Source organism: Hippoglossus stenolepis, chromosome 17 (genome assembly GCF_022539355.2).
Source record: "Hippoglossus stenolepis isolate QCI-W04-F060 chromosome 17, HSTE1.2, whole genome shotgun sequence".
NCBI lineage: Eukaryota > Metazoa > Chordata > Actinopteri > Pleuronectiformes > Pleuronectidae > Hippoglossus > Hippoglossus stenolepis.
Genome location: NC_061499.1, coordinates 19,408,010 through 19,426,957, shown reverse-complemented (window position 1 = coordinate 19,426,957; position 18,948 = coordinate 19,408,010). Strand labels below are relative to the sequence as shown.

The window sequence follows — 18,948 nt, the reverse complement described above, 5'->3', positions numbered from 1 at the left end:
CTCTGTCTCTCTCCTTTCCTCCTCCTTCATGCTAATCAGAAGGGACTTCTATTCTTACCCTTACTACCCGTAAGTTACTCCTTGTTCATCCTCCACCCTGACGCCATCCTCCCCTTGCTTGCCCTCCGTAGTCCCAGGATTACTTAAGTGGAATTTAGCATTGCTAGCGCCCATCCTCCAGTGTAGACCCCTCCTCATCCTCCTTCTCCTTTTGCCCCACCGCCACCCCCTTTCCCTACTCTCCTGCTATCTCCAAATCTCACTCTCTCCCTTGTCCAGTTCCAATCTTCTGAGTCTAATTTCTCATCTCCTCACACATCCTGCTTTCCTTTCTTCCTTATCTCTTTGCCTGTCTTCCTCTCACTCTGCCCCTTTTCTGATGTCCTTTGTCTATTATTACCCCCCCTCCTCTCACTCTTTCTCTTCCCCCCTCTCTCTCTGCCCTGTCTCTCTCTTCCTGTATTTCTACAGTCGGAAGAAGGTGGCCATAAACAAGGCGGCCATGTCCTACAGGCAGGAGAAGGGTCGGAAGCTGAGCTCTTTAGACTGCAGCATGACAGAGCAGAGCACGCTCCAGCAGGACGAGAGGATGGCCCACTCCTTCATGGATGCCCACAGCTGCAACGCTCGAAGTAAGACCGCGAGGAGCATATGGGTGCTCTTGAGAGAGGTGTCAGGGGAGATGAAGCTCCCTCCTCCCTGACCTTCAGCCATGTTTACTTGCAAGCTTGTATCCAATCTGTTGTGCCAGACCACAAGGTGCTCTCAACAGAGAAAACTCCTGCAAGCCTCCTGTCTGTTTGAATATTCTTCAGTGTCAGTCAGCCGTCACGTCTCTGCAGAAGCGCTGACTGTTGTCCTTCAGCCGCTTCCCCCACCCACCCCCTTACACTTTTCAGCCGACTTTACCTCAGTAACAAAGGAACCAAGTCTGTGTCACAGAGTGCATAGTATCAGTGGTGTGGCTTTAACTGTATGCGTACTTCATGTTCCCAGATGAACAGCGCAGCTCTGTCAACGAGTCCAGCAGCTTACTGGGAGGCTCGCCGCACCGCCACTGTCGGAGGAAGAGCTCGCCGTATCACACGGGTCAGCTCCACCCCGCTGTGAGGGTCGCCGACCTCCTCCAGCACATCAACCAGATGAAGACGTCTGAGGGCTACGGCTTCAAACAAGAATATGAGGTGAGAGAGGAAAAAACAAAGATGATGTATCGTAGTGTTTCTAGTCTCAGGCTGTTTACATGGTTCGGGCTGTCTTCATAATTCAAGTGAAGGGAAACGTGTTTGGCTCTCACGTGTTTTTCTATGTCAGTGCCCACACACACAAAGCAAGGTCCATAATGCTTTTCCCAGTTTGATGTTGAACAACAGTACAGTGTGTGTGTTATGCCAAACGTAGCATTCTGTGTTTTAAACATAGAGTGGGAGTTACACCATAACAGTCGCTCTCCATATGGAAAAATGGAGAGCGACTCAAGAGGGGGGAGACTGTCCTTGAAAAACAACAGCAACAACCGTCACTAATGCAGGTTCTGCAGAACAACATATGTTTATATTTCTAGTGGCCATAGCAAAGATGACAACAGTACAAGGCGATGTTGTAGAGGCTGTGTAGGGAGGAGGTCAAGGGGAATGGATGGGTCAACCGAACACAAGATTATAACACATGAGACGACCGTTTATTTCCCATTGATAACCACAAACAACCATTACTACTAGCCCTGTTGATAATAGAACCGTGACAGTGGAGCTCCTCTAACCTTGAAGGGGCTTTTTTTGCTTTTACTTACCACTCCAGCAGGAATATTGCACAAACAAGTTCATTATTAAAAAGCAATGCTGATGTTTCTCTTTTTTCTTTCGTGTCTATCACTTCTCCTTCTTTGCGTCTACTTAAGTTAGTGTTAATCAGCTTGACGCACCAGATGGAATTATAGCTCCAATTTTCCCTCTTATATCGACCAAATAGGATTAGCCTACAGAATTAGGAGTCTACCAGTTTACATTAACAGGGCGCCCTGGTATGGAGACAATTTTCCTTCTCTAATTATTGTTCCAGTCCGCCTCTCAGGTTGTAGACTGTGTTATGGGTACGTATGGACAGCTGAATAGAGTATTGAATGTTGTTTTAAAATACATCCCTTCCTCCCTCCCCCATCCATACATCTGTCCATCCATCCATTACCTTTATCGCTTAACCTTTGAGGGTGAGGGCTGGAGCCAATCCCAGTTGACAGCCGGCGAGACGCAGGGTAGACCACGAAAAGGTTGTCCGGCCATTGCAGGGCTGACACATACAGACAAATTTTGCATCTCTAATCAACCTAAAGTTCATGTATTTGGACTGAGGGAGGAAGCTGGAGTACCTGGAGAAAACCCACATAGACACGGGGAGAACAGGCACGCTCCACACAGACTCCTAGTCGGCAGGCAGGTTCGAACTCAGAACGTTCTTGCTGTTGAAGGCAACAGTACTAACCACTGAACCAACGTGACGCCCGGCTGTTTGAAAATATCGAGATGAAGTGTAGGAGTGATTGTTTACAGTATACTCAGAGCAGCAGTGGAACTTGAGTTCAGTCGGTAAACAGGCTGAGGATCTCGGCCCTACCCATCACCGTGAACTGGGATGTTTACTGCTGTTAAGTTTGTTGGACCTCAGTCTCTGGCAGCATATACAGCTCCAGTACAACCAGACTCCAACTTCTGATTGAAAGCCTGGAACCAGGAAAGTGGAAGCGGTTGCAGCAGCACATGGGTTGGGAATAAGATGTTCAAAAATCACATAAATATAATGTTTGGTAGAACTATCCTTTGCTGGAACATGAAAAGCTATAATATCCTGTGGCCTCCCATAATCTGATTGTGAGGTGAGGCTTTGTTTCAAATTTCTCCCGTGTGGTTCCACAGTATTTGTGAAAGCAAGACGTTTAATATTATATCTAGACAGAGATGTGTTTGCACTGCTGTTGGACTTAAAATGGTTGGCATCCCAAAGTGTACTGCAGTGCATCAAACATCTTTTATAATCTTTTATCTTTCTATTATCTTGTTTCATCTTTTTTGAATTCACGCTGCAACACTGGGCTGTGGGTTCTTTCCTCATTTCTGCAGAAGCTGTAGCGTTATCTTTATTAAAATGTGATGACACATCAGTTTGACCCCTCACAAATGACAGCCGGCTTGAGCAGGTATGTAGATAGGTCCATGAACTCCGGAAAGAACTGTTTACTTTGAACAGGCTCAAATGGAGAGTGACTTATAAGGAAGCTGTAAAATGCTGTCTTACTTAATCTGCATCACAGAGATAATATACAGTAGACTTTCTGGAGTTGTGTGGACTAGTTGAGATCTCTGAGCCGTCTTTTGACATCAACATGAGGCGCTCCACATCAACCAGTGGTGATAAGACCTTTTTTTGCACCTCCACCTGCAGGAAGCCAGATGAACTTCTTCGATTCATTAAGCTATCCCCTGAGGGGCCAACAAATTTCCCCCTCCAAAATCAATATACGGGTCTCTTTTTTCTCCTCAGTCTGGCTCCCCCATCGCCTGGAGAAATAAACAAGATGAAGGGGATCAGCTTGCACACCGCTGTCAGACTTCATAACCCTTATTTCCCACCGGGTCGTGCGGCTGCCATTGATCAGACATGTTGCAAGTCATTTTGGGGGGAGGCGGGGTTGCAAATAAGTCGGGCCCTTGGTGTGGGGAGGGTACAGTAAGTTGTGCTCAGGAGCAAACATCTGGAACCAGGGCCGGCCAATAAATATTTGTGTGAAAACACCGATTATTCTCGCCTGCAAAATTAATTGCACTGCTTTTCCACAGAGTCAGCGTGTTCCCTATTTTCTCCACGTACCAAGCGCACTTCAAAGCAAATAGACTGATAGACAGTTTCAATGTCTATTTCTGTAAAAATAAATACACTTCCTGTACCTGTTTTAAAGTAAAAACACTCCCCAATACTGTTTGGTTTTATTCTAATGGCAGGACCAGAAGATGCACGGCTTCATACCGTACAGTCCTGGCGTTTAGTTGAGCACATCCACTACTTTTATGTGAGGAAATACAGTCTTCATACCAGAAACTTCACGTAGCAGCTCCGCAGTAGACGTGCAACAGACACGCATCCTGTGAGGACAACAGAAGCATGAGACGTAGCAGCCGTCATGCTCTCCTCACGCACCCAGTGTGGCCCCGGGCGTCAGCCACTAGCTGGGGAACAAAAACTAGCTGTAGAATATGTAGAATAGGGAATAGCTCCCTGATCAACATCCATGACGAAATGTAATGGGTTCTTCCCTGATCCATACAGCATCCTTCCACCAAGTTTCGAGGAAATCAGGCCAGTAGTTTTTGCGTAAACTTACTTACTTACAAACAAACACACATACAAACCAACCAACAAACCAGACGGACAGGTGAAAACATAACCTCCTTGGTGGAGTTTATAATTTGAGCTCTCTATTGGACAATACTGTGCAACTGCTCGCAAGTCTTTCCCCACATTTACAAAAAAAAAAAAGGATCAATGTAAGAATGTGTCCAATATAAAGCTGCATAGCAATAAGGTTCTGCATTTCAACCCTGGTGTGACTGAGGCTTTTCTGGAGTTTGTCTCTAAGTGTCCGACCTGTGATAGACTGTACAGGATGTACCTTGCCTCAGTGCGAACTGGGATCAACTCCAGCCTGTGGGACCCTCCAGGGACAAGCAGTGTGGCAAATGGATGGAAGTTTGGATTGTGTCATATATATTGTCTTTGTCTTAAAGCCCATGAAACATTTTATAATGTCAGTCAGCTTGTTGTTGTTATGAGTGATGATGTCTAACTCGAACGAGGGATTGTCTGTATTTGTGTTTTTGTCTGGGGTGGAATGAGCTCGGTTGGAAAAAATGCAATATTACATTCTTTCATGCACAAAAAATTAAATAATTCATGCTCATTGCATCCGCCTTCACTACAGGAATCTGTGCGGGTTTGCGTGATGTAGATTTTGCCATTTGTTTCATGTTCGTGACCAGTCGTCCGTAATTTGTGACTGTGGAGACTGTCTGCACTAAAGCTGTGTGAACAGCAAAGCAGATGCTTGTTTCATTTGTGATATTTGTGCACTGTTTCCACTGTCTTCCCATTCCTCTAACCTTTGTTGTTGCTCCTCTACTCCTGTTTTCCCAACACCCCCCCTATCTGTTACGTGTGTGGAAGGTCAAGTCCGACCCTGCGTTCATGTCACAAACCTGAAAGATATAGCAATATTTGAATATAAATCTCACCACAGATAGTGTTTAATTGGTTTTTATTTATTCATAGAAATTAAATGAGACATACTTGAGATTTGAAACCAAGCTTTTCGAGGCTTTAAGCATCGCGCATCATGACTTTAGCTGATAAGATAATCGAGCAGAAATATATCAAGCAAAGCTCCATGAAGGTGAGCGGGAGGATGTGGTAGCTCCAGAAAACACAGGGTGCTGGACAAAGGAGTGATAAACAGGATTACATCAGGTATTACCTGTGTAGGATCCAGTAGCAGGTGTAATTCCCTGATCATCTGGCTCGGCGCGGTCAGGGTCTCAGGTGGTTCCATTTCGCACCCCCCACACACACACACACACACACACACAGATGAGAGACGGGGTGCCTCAGTGTGAGAGCCTGGATGGACCGAGAATTACAGCAGGGAGATCAAGCAGAGACTTGGAATAGAGAATATGACATAACTCACTCAAGACCCACGCAAGCCTCCCATTTATGCTTTTGTCTCCTCGTGCCCCTCCTTTGTTTTTACTATTGATTCCGATTCAGTGAGTCACCACGCAGCACCAGCAGCTTAAGTCGATGAGCGCCATAAACAGCTGTCACAAATTTAGCAGTTTAACACGGAGGTATTATAGAGCGACGGCGTCTTCTCCGAGCTGCGAGTCGCACACTGTGTCCAGAATGAGAATGAGCGCAGATTGGCCGCCCCCACCTTCTCAAGGCCACAGCCATCTCTCAGCGGCCCATGTCATCCCTCCGCCTCAGTTCTCCCCGCTATGTCGTGGCAGATGTCTGCTGATGACTTGGCAAGTCGCTAACGCAGTGACGCTAGTTAGACAACCTCAGGGTAACACTTTGGAGTGCATTAGCAAATTGTGAGTTCGGAGATGCAGCAAAGACACATCGTCCGCTGTTCGTTTGTTACGGCTCTCGCTCCAACTTAACTTGTGATATCTAACTTTGCAGAGCTTCTTTGATGGCTGGGACGTCACGAAAAAGAAGGACAAGACCAAAGGGAGGCACGATAGCTTGCTTAGCCGTAAGTATTTTTGCTTGGTTGAAGATTACAAGAGAGAAATGTTGATACTATTATCACCTGGCTCTGCTCCACTCTTTCTTTTATTGTAGGCTCCAGCAGACCTACACATTAATAGCTTTTTATACTTACACACTAAAATAGGTTACCGTTTAATGAGAGCCTGTATCCGGTGAGTCAGCCAAAACCACCCACTGATTATTTTTACTCTGAGCTGAATTGTAAGTAGTTTGTAGTTAAGGTTTGATTAATTAAAATTGATTGTTGAAGAGTGGATTTAATCATGTTTTTGAAATAGCAGACACTGTAGGTTGTAAACAAGCCAACAGGTTATAATGCATATGGACGTGAAATCACACAGAACTACAATCTCAAATGTTTCTGATCTATTTAATTATCTGATTGATCCCGTTTCTTTCTTTGGTCTGACTTAAGCTGCTTTCAGACATGCACTGAACTCCGGATAATGTCCGGACATTCTCCAGAGGGGCTGTATGCTTAAACGCAAATGTCAGACAGGGTTCGGAGTTTCTCTGCTTAGTCCCCGAGTAAAAACTTGCTCATGATTCTACAATGAGCAAGTGGGCCTTTTGATATCTCTACCACAGGAGAGATACAAAAGTGAAAAACAAAAAGGAAACAAATATCTCAGGATCAAAAAATAGAGCTGACGAAAATGTCACGAGAGACAAAACCTCTTGTCTCACACCTCACCTGAACATCTTCTGTGTTGTGAACGAGAGTTGTGAACAGAGTTCATGTCTGAAATAGGCTTCGTGAAGTTATAGCATTCCAACACCATGAGTATGTGACTATAGAGGAATGATGGCTGAAACATTTTTTAATAAGCCAGTTTCATCCTCTTAGTAGATGAAAAAATCCACATTCTCAACTCAAATACAATCAAATGATGTGAGCGGGTTGACCTTTTTTTTTGTTAATGACATTGTTTTCTGTGCATTTCAGATGATCGTCATCGGGTCAAACTGCACTCTCTGCTTGCAGACCCCAGTTCCGACTATGTCAACGCCAACTACATCGACGTAAGTCCCCTGCAGTCTTATTCTTCCATTCTCTTTCACTTATACTCCATCACCTCTGTCTTTGCTGATCCCATATCTCCACCTTAACAGCTTGTACTAATTGTCTTTTATTGCTGTGGTTGTCCCAGTGCTTGACCAGAGGACAACTCCACATGCGTTGTGTGAGCTCTCAGACTGAACAGTCATTTAGAACAACACCCACAACATAGCATTATACCCATGCATGCAAGCACACGCAGGTTTTAGGGTGAGACAACTCCAGAGTTCCTACAAGAGCCCCTGAGCTCACGACTCACCCAAGTGCTTTCGTGAGGCAACGTTGCACAGCAATTGGAGCTGCAATAACGCAGCTGATCTTTTCATCTACTTTCAGATATTTCGATCTCACCTACAGTTCAGCTCGAGTGAGTATCTCAGGCAGCCTCTCCAGTCCCAGCAACAGCTCGTGCCCCTGCCAGATCCTATCTTGGCAGCTTTGAATTAGATGAAGCAACACTATCTGAAGGACAGTTGCTCTATCCTTCTGCACAGGTCAGGCTGTGATCTCTGCTGCTCCCTCACAATGGAAGGGTCACTTGAAGAGCTCTCAACAGCCTTGGATCAGTTTTTTTCGCGCAGTCTTCTGAAGTACTCAGGGTTAGGTAGATCAGGGTTTAACATGAGTTGCAATGGCCTCTGAAGGCTGCATTATGTCCTCTGTTCCTGCTATAGTTTGCAGAACAAAATAATGTAAAATGTGTACAGAAGGGGCCATATCAGTAGAGGATGCCAGAATCAGTGCATGTGGGTGGCTGTGGTTAAAGAAGAGCGTCAAAGCTCACAATGTTGTGTATGGTCACTTTATCCCCTTTAGTGCTCCATGAGGGCTCCATTATGAACGCTCCAAGGACCTTTGTGTCATTAACTGTGCCATCTACAGCACTGCCTGCATGTCATGCCAAGAACCCTGGCTCACAACACCACAGTGAAATGATTCCAGACGATTCATGGATGAGTCCAAGGTTGGATTAAATGGAACTCTGCTTTATTTAAAGGTTAAACTGAAAACTTCCACCACCCTCTGCTCTCATTCACAGTTTTTCTTTTGCATGGGTAGAAAGACATGACATTTCATGTCAAATCTTTAGATCTTCCTTTTGATTCCATCTAGTGCCTACAGATGTAACACAAGAGGTGACACCATCACCACTCAGTTCTCAAAGGATTGTGCGTTTGTTATTCAAAACGCCCACCTCCAGGATTTCTTTTCTTCTTCTCCTCATACTCGCAAAAAGTGACGCCTGCTGCACTTGTGTTGATAGCAGCGGTAATTTGTTTGGGAAAAGATGAACTGGGAGTGAGAATTGGAAGTGATGGTTGCCTTGACTGAGCAGACAAATCAGAAAGTATAAATTCTTTGAATGACAGATAAATTCTACTTTATCTAAACACTAAATATACGGAATATGCAGGATGACCCAGTTTATTCATGCATGTCAATTTAAAGAAAAAAATTCAGATTTCATAAAGAATATTTCAGATTTCAAATAGCTTATTTCAGACAACTCTCGGCTATTGAATAAAAAAATTTAGGGCAACTTCCCCATCATTAATAATGATTCTGTACTCATCAGGTTCATGTCTGAGCTCTGAACACTGTAGCTTTGCTAAAAAGTCATGTTAGCCAGACTTATGTGGTAAGGTTAGAGATTGGTATTAATTAAAAACTACGCTATGGTTCAAATGTATAATAATAATGTTAAATGCATGTCTGTGATTGGACACACTCATCCACAACCACCCCTCACTTTGTGCCATGCTACACACTGTGTCCTACATTGGCAGTGAACACAATGAAACATACAACACATTCCTCGAGCAAGTAATAGAACACATTCAATTATTCATTTCGTTAGGTATTACACATGTCTACAGGCACCATCTATGTTATAGTATAACTACAGTAAGTGATACGACCGGCCCCAGCAGTCTTCCTCTTCTCTGCCTGCCACTGCCTCTCTTTACTTTACACGCTATAAATAAAGTTATAGTATTCTGAAGGTGAGTGGGCTCACGGGAAACAAACACAGGAAGAAAAGTTGTGCTAACTAAAAAACAAACGTTGGCCGCTATCGTAGCAATATGGGGATTTGAGGTTTCTGAACGTTATTCTCTCCACAGGTCCTCAGAGCAAGCCGTTTTTCTTTAACCACTTCATCACCCTCACCTTTTTCTTGTCTTAAATCACAATAACTAGCTCTTGTTTCCTCCTCTGCCTTCCTTCTTTCTCTCTCTCTTTTGTCCGCCCCCCTGTTTTCCACCTTTTGGCACCTCTTAGATTCGGATAAACAGGGAAGTAAGTACCTTGCTTCTCATCTCTTTTCATCTCCTCACCTTTTTCACGCTGCCCCCTCTTGCTGTCCCCGCGCCAGCCCACCATGGCTTACCTCCAACAGCAGATCCCCCTCATCCCCCTCCTCCCCTCTAAACCACTGAGCTTTTCTGCCTTGAGCCGTCACTTTTTTCCCCTGGGCAACTCTTCTGAAAACTGACAGCAGCAGTCTCTGTGTCCTTTCTCCCCCATAATCAGATGCTCACCGAGAGTCTTTGCTTAACACCGGGCTGTCCTATAAAAGGCTGATAGAATACCATAGAGGAGAGCAGACGAGGTCAGATCAAACCCAGCGTACACACCGGGACACAGCAGGCATTGTAAATATATGCAGTGAGCTGGGGAAAAACTAACAAACCACGGAGCATGAAAGATCAGGTATTACTTTAGTGACAGCTTACAAGGGTTTTACCTGATAACACTCAGCTTCACCACAGTGCATCCATATTTATCAAGCATCTCAGAGAAGAGTAATTGCCTGGTCACACTGCAACATTCTTTGACTTGTCTCTGTGAAATAGGTGTTTGGAAATTCTGTGTGTTGGTGAATACTCGCAGGACTAGTTTTCAAGATACAGTCACTGACCAGCTAACTAGTAACATAATAATAATAACTTTATTTTCCATAGAAATAATAATATTAAAGATACAGATACTAAAAGTCTTAAGAAGACAGATAAAACAGGTAACCTATTCTGCTAGTCTAATCCATTCTGGCTGATTGCTCCAAAGTGTAGGGGCCCTCACGGCAATGGCTCTTTCTCCTTTGGTTTTCAGTCTGGCCTTTGTATGGCTAGCAACACCTTCCCAGAGGATCTCAGACTGCGTCCTGGCTCATAGTGAGATAAAAGATCTGAAAAATCGGGAGGGGCCAGCCCACACCAGGCTTCAAAAGTAATTAAAACTACCTGGTAACTTGCTTGCATTAGCAGGCCACAAAAGCCAGCGAAGCTAGCAGACTAAAATGCCATTTAGCAAGCAAGAAAACTTGTTACCAGACAGTCAGTGAGATTTGTGTGAAGATTCTCAGTCAACCGTGGCATGATTATCCAAGAGGAGTTTAATCAAGGCCAACTGGAATTGTAGATTAATCGTGTCTGCAAAAACCATCGCACCAAGACCCTTTACAGGCTGTTGTCTCTGCTGAGCAAGACTGAGCTGAACGGCAAGTGTATCCGAGTGAGCTTTGCATTCTGGGATGTGTCAGTGTATGTTTAACTGTAGTAACTTGTAGTGGTCATCCTATTAGCTAGCTGGAGAATGAATCAATGTCTCAAATCAATGAGCACAATTAATGTTCTCATATGATTTGTAGTGATGCGTTTTAGTTTGGTTTGATTTTATTTAACAAACAAACTATGGGTGTGAAAATGTCCCTAGAAACCAGACTGCCTTCTAGTTGACAAGTTAGAAATTGTGGCTGTGTCCCAATTCAAAGGTTACAACCTTCGCAGGACACGTCTGCTTGGTCTACGAGGCCTACACCATTGTAACCAGTACTCAATGGACTCTGGGATAGGTTTGCCCGAGAGGGATGCACTCTTAGGACCCTTTCTTGCTCTGGAATTGAAGGACGCATTAGCCAGCCGCATACAGAGGGTTCTTGAAATGGGACAGCCTAGTCATTAGGTCTTGATGCAATCAATCTTCAAATGCATCCTCTGAGGGATGCAGCCTCTAAATTAGGACAAAGCTAATATAAACAGTCAGTGAGCAAGCTAGCAAGCTCAGATTTGAACAGGCCTTATTTAAGAGAAGTTTTTGAACCATTAACTCCTGTCTAATAACGTACTCACTTATAATGGAGCAGTTTAAACTCCAGTAGAGCAGGGTTGTATAAATTTGGTGGTGAAACACAGGTAATACTCAATCGTGGCTCTCTGTTAGTCAGCACTGTTAATGGTTGGAAATTGGCAGCACGGATTTTCTCATCAAAGATCGTTAAAGCTACATGAAGGCTTGGATTCGCTTTGCCACCACAAGAGAATCCATTAATGTGGGAGGTCCATTGAAATTATCTGCTTGTGGTGTGAAATCTTGCTGTCATGAATACAGATGGAAACAGAGCTTCAGTGGCCTCTGTCCTAACTGGCCACAAAGTGAGTCAAACACATTTGGTTCCATCTTTCAATGACTAAAGCAAACACCAAAGATACATTTCCTTGAGGTGGGAAACTCATCTCCTCTGACATTTATACAAGCTGCAACAGGAGAGCCAGCAGGTGGAAAATGAAAAAAAATGAGCTTAAAAAATGATGCTTCTGTGTGTCACTTCCTTTTTCTCTAAAAGTGGGCTATGATTCGCATGAATTTATTCATCCCAGAGTTTTAACTAGAACAAAAAGGCAACTCAAAATGATTCTGAATGGAAGAAGCCTGAGAACTGACTCTAATGGCTTCAGTAATCCCAGGGAGGATGGTTTTTATCTCTTAAAGTTTCAGCAGGATTCCTGAGTGACTCTGAGATGCATGACAAATATTAACTAATTTACTTGCCTGATCCAAGGTCAGATATTCACTGACTTTTCACAGGTTGTTGTAGATAGAGTGAGTCAAACACGTGAAGGCAAAAACCAACTGAAAGTTGTTTTTGATGTAGCTTTCCAGTTTCAAATTACTCTGCATGTTATTCATGTTTGTTTGTATATTTTTCATCCAGTTCATTGTGAATTCACATCGCTTGATGTTTTTCTGCTTGCCTGCTGTTGAAAAGTGCAGTTGCCAAGGTGACAGACAGGAAACTGGTTGGCCCAGCGAAACTCAGCAACAGAGGCTCATGGGAATGAGGGTCACTGCACTCTTTCATAGTGATGGGCATCCATCTCAACATCCGTTTGTGGCATGACAGTTGTAGAATGTAATTTGTGTTGCTGTATGGCAGAATATTGCATATGTGTACATATATTTGTGTGTGTGTGTGTGTGTGTGTGTGTGTGTGTGTGTGTGTGTGTGTGTGTGTGTGTGTGTGTGTGTGTGTGTGTGTGTGTGTGTGTGTGTGTGTGTGTGTGTGTGTGTGTGTGTGTGTGTGTGGGGTCTAGGTATGACTCATGTTGTATGGACCTGTTTCCAGAGACTCACATCCATGATGCGGACATGTCTTCCTCAAAATGAATACATAGATCAAATTTAGGTTATGGGGATAAAACAAACTATAAGATCCCCTATAAGATAAATCCTCATTAAAAGGTGTTTGAAGTTTAGGTTAAGGTAATCCTAGTGTAAGGTTAGGATCAGTCTTTGACTGTGTGCGTGTGTAGGAGAGAATGTGGTGTACATGATTTGTACTGTACAAATGTTTAACATATATACAGCAGTTGGAATCCCTTTATCCATGAGTGATTGGAGGGCACACTGAGATCTTGATGCAACAGATCTATCATGCTTGGCTGCTTTGCATTCAGCGGACATGGTGGACGGCCGGGATGCCACTAATAGCCTTCCAGACCGTGAACGCTGTATCATAACTTTGCTAATGCCAAGCTGGGCAGAGAGGAGACAGGCAGATCAGTCAATGTCACTCAGGTAGAATTACTCCCAGAGCTGAAGATCCCTCACTTGTCAAACCACCTTTGATCAGCAGCCCTGGCTGCATGCAAAGCACCGCATGCTGGTCCGTCTTTGAAATGCAGCTACCTCACTCTGCATGTAATGACCTGGCTCTGAGACAGATGGAGAAAAACTTGAATTCATGCCATTTTCTCTGTGCATTACGATTCGAGTGTGATCCTTCACCCCCAACTCGGAGCCTAAACAGTCCAAAGAATATGGCCGTTCAAACATGCCAGTGCCACCAGCCAATTGCACGGTGCAGAATAGTTTTCACAGCCGCTGAAATATCTTCAATCACAAGCAAAGCAGAAAGTTAGCGGAGCGCTGACATCAAACCCGGCTCCGAGATAAATAAGAGATGACTTGATGCTGAGAATGAGAATGGATGGGGTGAATCGAGAGTCAGAGGTCCCTCAGTCTCACTTCATCATGTGCTCATATAAATATTAAGTCTCTCCTCTTACCCCTTTTCTTTGCTTTCTCCCCCTCCTTGCTCTCTCCGTCACACAGGGTTACCAGCGGTCGAACCACTTCATCGCCACTCAAGGTGAGTGTGAAAGGCCCAGCGGCGTCGTTGAACTGCTAATATTTACTTTGTTTGTGCTGTTCCTCACACAGCAGCCCGACTCACGATATTTAAATGAGTTCACTGAATTATTGATGTGTAAACAAGAATGGGGCCCTTGTTGCATCAGGCTCACATCTGGATTTCCGCCGTAAAAGCTTCACTTCCCTCCGTGTGCGAGAAAAACTCCCACAACAATCGACTGTAACTGTCAGTCAATCTGCACTGTACCACTACTGACTGTCGCTCGCTGTGAAGCTCGGCTTTTGTGTCTCTCCTCCCCACCATCTGCATGTGTGGCGCACGGTCTCTCTGATGTTGGTTTGATACGCCATATAAGCTGCATTCCCCAAGCAGCACACTCACAGAAAGATAGAGCAAGAGAGAGAGAGAGAGAGACACTCTCTTTATTCTCTCCCGGCTCTGATCCTATTTATTCAGGGAATATGTTTTTCACTTCCGTAATCCCCCTCTGATTTCTTTCCATCTTTCACTTTGGTCTCAGTTCTTCCACTTCACAAAAGTAACCTCAGAAAATGGCTCAGCTCTTCTCTGTCACATTTTGCTCACAGAGTCTTTCAGCACACAAAGGTGGAGGCAGAGGTGCAGAAAGTGCCACTGTGAAGCCATCTGCTGAAATTTGACTTGAAGTGGAGCTAAAGTTATAGATTTAAAGGATCGAACAACATGGTAAAGTTTCTTTGGTTGATAGGATAGAGAAGTGTCTTTTATTCAAAAAGAAAAAAAAGACTTCACTAGTTACATAATGACTAGTTTCACATTCTAAAGTACTGCTTTATACTTTATTCCTAAATGTATGTGGATTGGCTTGCTGATAAAAACCCTGTTATCAATAACTATATGAAAATAAATATTGGATACATTACTGAACATGGACAGCAGTCTGTTGATGTTTTAAAAAAACATGGCAAATGGCCTGTGTGTATACATCTGGTGACAACAACCGTGTCAAAGTCCCTGGCTGATTCTGATGTTTGACATTTTGACTAATTGAATCTCCTGTATCTTCAGGTTTTCATAAGTTGCGCTGCCTCCACATTATTGGCTGATTTGGTAATTTCTTTGTATCTTTTTTACCAAAACATTGCCAATGTTACCAGACAATCATTTTTTCACCTTGACATAGTATATCAACATATTGGAAAAAAACATACATTTCAAGAGGAAAAAATATATTAATAATGTATTCTTTTTATATGCTTAATGAAGCATTTTCAAAGTAAATGTAGGTTGTAAATGAGAAGCTATAGTTGTATTATAAGCTGATAACTTCAAGCGAAATTTGTATTTATTTATTTATTCTTTATTTAATTAGACAGTCACATTGAAATCAAGATCTCTTTTCCAAGAGAGGCCTGAGAACAGGAAACATTCACAATCAAAAACAAACAATTAAACACGACCAACAACAAAACAACACAGTAAAAGAAAATTGATAAAAACAGTCACACGATTCATAAAAAACATCACTTAGTAAAGATTTGAAATCTCCAAGGGGAAACACAAGACTTTAGTTTGAGGAAGGTTGTAGAACATTCCACTTAGCAGGTGCATGGCAACTGAATCCAGCCCTTCCAACGCGTACATGAGGGATGTCTAACGTTAAGTAGTTACTGGATCGTGTGCTGTATGTACTGGTTTTAAACCAGCCATGGGATTTGATAATTTTGTCAGGATCACACCACGACTGGAGTTTACAGATTTTCTTTATAATGTAGAAATTAATTTATGCTTCCATCTCTATTGATGTAGATGTGTTTATGTATTTGTGACCTTGGAACACAATAAATCAGTTTCTGATGCCAAGGTAAGAAACAGTCTCATCTGCTAAACTGCTCAAATGATGGTTGGGAAAATTAACATATACAGGAGGAAAGTCTGTTTTAGTTTCCAAAGTAACTGCAATTCATGCCTGTCACTCTAAGTTACACACACATGCACACACCAGTCATGCACGGCATCATTAAAGCTGTCACTCCTCCCTCATGCTCTGCATATACTGAGCAACACTCTGCTTATACAGGCAGCGAGCCCTGGGTGGGTGGCTGTCGAGGTTGATTTGTTTTACCTTCCATGGGTGTTAAGGCAGCTGGGCTTCTGCAGCAGGTCGCAGGTGCTCGGGGCTAACTCCCTATTATGTCCAGAGATGAGGCAGCGAGAGGAGGTGGCTGAGCGGGAGGCGGACGGGGGAGGAGAAATGCCAGGCGCTGCTCTGAAAAGCTGGAGTCCAGAGCGGCAGCGTGTTGTGCTATGCATACAGATTCTCCCAGCTGCTGGGATCACGCACGTCATCCATCTCTTAACTCAATGCCTCGGCCCCTCTGGCGATGCATTAGAGGGCCTCTGCTGCTGCTTCTGCTGCTGCTGCTGAAAAATTAACAACTTGCATCACTAATAAAACCAGAAGCCGGCGCAGCGACCGGCGAGGGAACTGTGGATAAACCTGTGACGAGAAGAGAAAAATCGTGGTTAAATTAGCTACCCATTTGTCAGTGTGGCAGCTCAGGCCAACCGCGGTGAAGACTGGTATTTGGCATTGATGAGAGGGGAAGCCGTTGTCAGGCTCCACCGATGCCCCGTTCTTTCTTTCTCCTCCACCTGTTGTTAATGTGGGACAAAAAGAGAAAGAGTTCAAAAAGCCTCCACAGGCCTTTGTGTTGCATTTTTCTTATTTTTACCAAACGATTGTTCTGAAAAAATCCCATCCTACCTGTCCCAGTCAGATTCTGAGACAGTATTCTGTGTCTTAGTCCACATCTTGGTGGATTACAGCAACACCCCTTTTCCCTAGAGTTCCTGTAAAGGAGCCATCACTAGGACAAAAAAAATATTTATATGTCAATATTTCTCTGATTCTCAAACCCAGTTTTATTATGTTCCTTTTTATTTTTCTGATTGACAGTCAAACCCATGAGTACCACATGCATTCATTGTTAATTTCAGTTGTTTTGTGGGATTTAGCGACTGTGAAAAGATAGGGAAAGTATAGAATATCACTGACCTTATGATTTTAGAATTGCTCTTTGTTTAAAAGGTGTTGATTACAGTATCTGTTATATAAGACCTTGGAGGTTGGACATTAAATTACTTGGTTGTACACGCTCTCCCCAAAGGTCAAGAATAAACTTCCATGCTCAACATTACGTTAATGTAGCTTTTACTTTGTTTTTTCCCCTGAAAGTTTTCTCCCAACTTTCCTATTTTATCAGTCTGCGAAAGCTTTTGAATTGATGTTGTATGTGCTCTACAAATACACCTGAACTAAACAAATTATTGAAAACAAACAGAGAACAAATATGGTCGAGTCAAAAGATATACTGCGCTGCCACAAAGGATGATAAGGTGCAACCTGCTTTTAAATAAAGTCATCCAGCTCAGTTTGGGGAGACAAGATAATATTCCTATTAAACAAACTGCGTGGGTAGAAATGAATAATTGTGTTCACTAACAGAGGTGGTGCTGTGGAGGACCGACATTATCACCGCCACGCTGGAATGAAATCAATGAAATCGTACACTTATTCCGGGGGCTGTGATTTGTGTCTGCCACTGTTGCTTCGGAAAGGCAATACATGAGCTTGTTTGTACAATGGCTCAGGATCTGTGGGTGTATTGAAATGACATTTCTCAGTAGTATTAGGAGAACACTGAGCGGGCAATAGTTCATGAATGACACATTGTTACTCTATTCCCTGGCATGGATTACACAGTCTCTACATTGATAGTTATTGCTGCTATTTTCTCTGACTTATGGCTCATCTCGCCACCCTCCTTATCCTCCTGCTTTCTCTTCCTCCAACTCCCCCCCTCCCTCTTCTCCACCTATACCTATTGCTGTATATCCCCTCCTCCGCAGGCCCCAAGCAGGAGATGATCTACGACTTCTGGCGGATGATTTGGCAGGAGAACTGCTTCAGTATTGTCATGATCACCAAGCTGGTGGAAGTGGGCAGGGTAGGTTTCTCTTCCCTTTGTCCTGTGACCTCTCCAGACCCAGTGAAGATTGATGGGAGGGGGATGTATTTCTGGAGCTTCCTTTATCATTTACTATATGTCAGAGGAGCTGCTGCGCTCCAGGTTGTGGGAGGAAATGGCTGCCGCTGTCGGATCATGAGTGATCACCTTTTGCAGTGGTGGCTGTGCTCCAAGGTCAAAGCTTTGATGTATATGAAGGCCCATGGTGGGACTCTGTGGCCTCTTTGATATTAACTATCCCTGCCTCTGTCGAATACAGCAGGCTGCTAATACTTTATTCAAAATGTGTATGACGAAAGTGTTATGAGCTGAGTGTACCATTTATAAAATGTGATCGTTGAAGATACCAGAGCTATTATAGCATTGAGCTATTTACTCTTTAGCTTGTGGCTTTGCACATGGTTGCATCAACTAAACTATGGCTGTTTTGTGTGCTGGCCTTCTAACTATTAACTACGTTTAAACAAGTCATTAACTACACCCAGCTAAAAATATATATTTAGTTGGGGACCTATCAGAGCAGTCAACTATGTAAACAGGAAGTCACTAAGTGCAGAAATGATGCACAGAATTACTCTAACTGTCAATCTTTTCTAATTTACTTTGTGCGTTTGTCAGTTGTTAGCTACACAACCATCACATCTGGTACACGTTTGGTGTATTTCTTACTTTGTGTCAATGTATTCCCTCTTTTATTCTTAAATCTTAACAGCTCCTACTATATAAGGTATTAGAAAGGTAATGGCTGCATTTGTTAGCTAGTACAGTAAGTTACACAACAGTTACACCAGGCAGTTCCTGGGTGGGAATATGTAGTAACAGCTTCTCTGTGGCTGTAGTTAATGTGGTGTAACCTGTTTTAATGAAGTGATGAATAATTCTACACTTCCTCAACACTTACTTTTAGAAAAGAGCTGCTGTAAACATCTACTTTTCCAAAGTTTAGAGATACGACGTCTGTATGTCTGCAACAATTGAGTTTGACAATTCAGTTTCCTAATTTATCTTGAGTGTTTAGGCCAAAAGTTTCCTTCTAAAATGGTTGATAAACAAAACAGCAAATGGCATGACATCTCATTTTGTGAAACTGAAATAACAGGCAGGCAGCACAGCCAAATAAG

At 43.3% G+C, this 18,948-nt stretch overlaps 1 protein-coding gene across 4 annotated transcripts in view; it reads left to right on the top strand.

Annotated features, from left to right (window-relative positions):
* The window catches only part of ptprua (protein tyrosine phosphatase receptor type Ua), a 198,892-nt gene that overhangs the window by 153,496 nt on the left and 26,448 nt on the right, over window positions 1-18,948 (top strand). The window contains exons 15-22 of one of the 4 annotated variants that reach the window (XM_035183321.2): window positions 40-69; window positions 472-632; window positions 997-1,184; window positions 6,235-6,307; window positions 7,271-7,347; window positions 9,665-9,682; window positions 13,778-13,814; window positions 17,709-17,806. In XM_035183321.2, the coding sequence (XP_035039212.1) occupies window positions 40-69; window positions 472-632; window positions 997-1,184; window positions 6,235-6,307; window positions 7,271-7,347; window positions 9,665-9,682; window positions 13,778-13,814; window positions 17,709-17,806 (682 nt within the window). The remainder of the gene's footprint in view (window positions 1-39; window positions 70-471; window positions 633-996; window positions 1,185-6,234; window positions 6,308-7,270; window positions 7,348-9,664; window positions 9,683-13,777; window positions 13,815-17,708; window positions 17,807-18,948) is intronic. The other 3 variants (XM_035183323.2, XM_035183322.2, XM_035183324.2) reach the window with 3 other exon arrangements.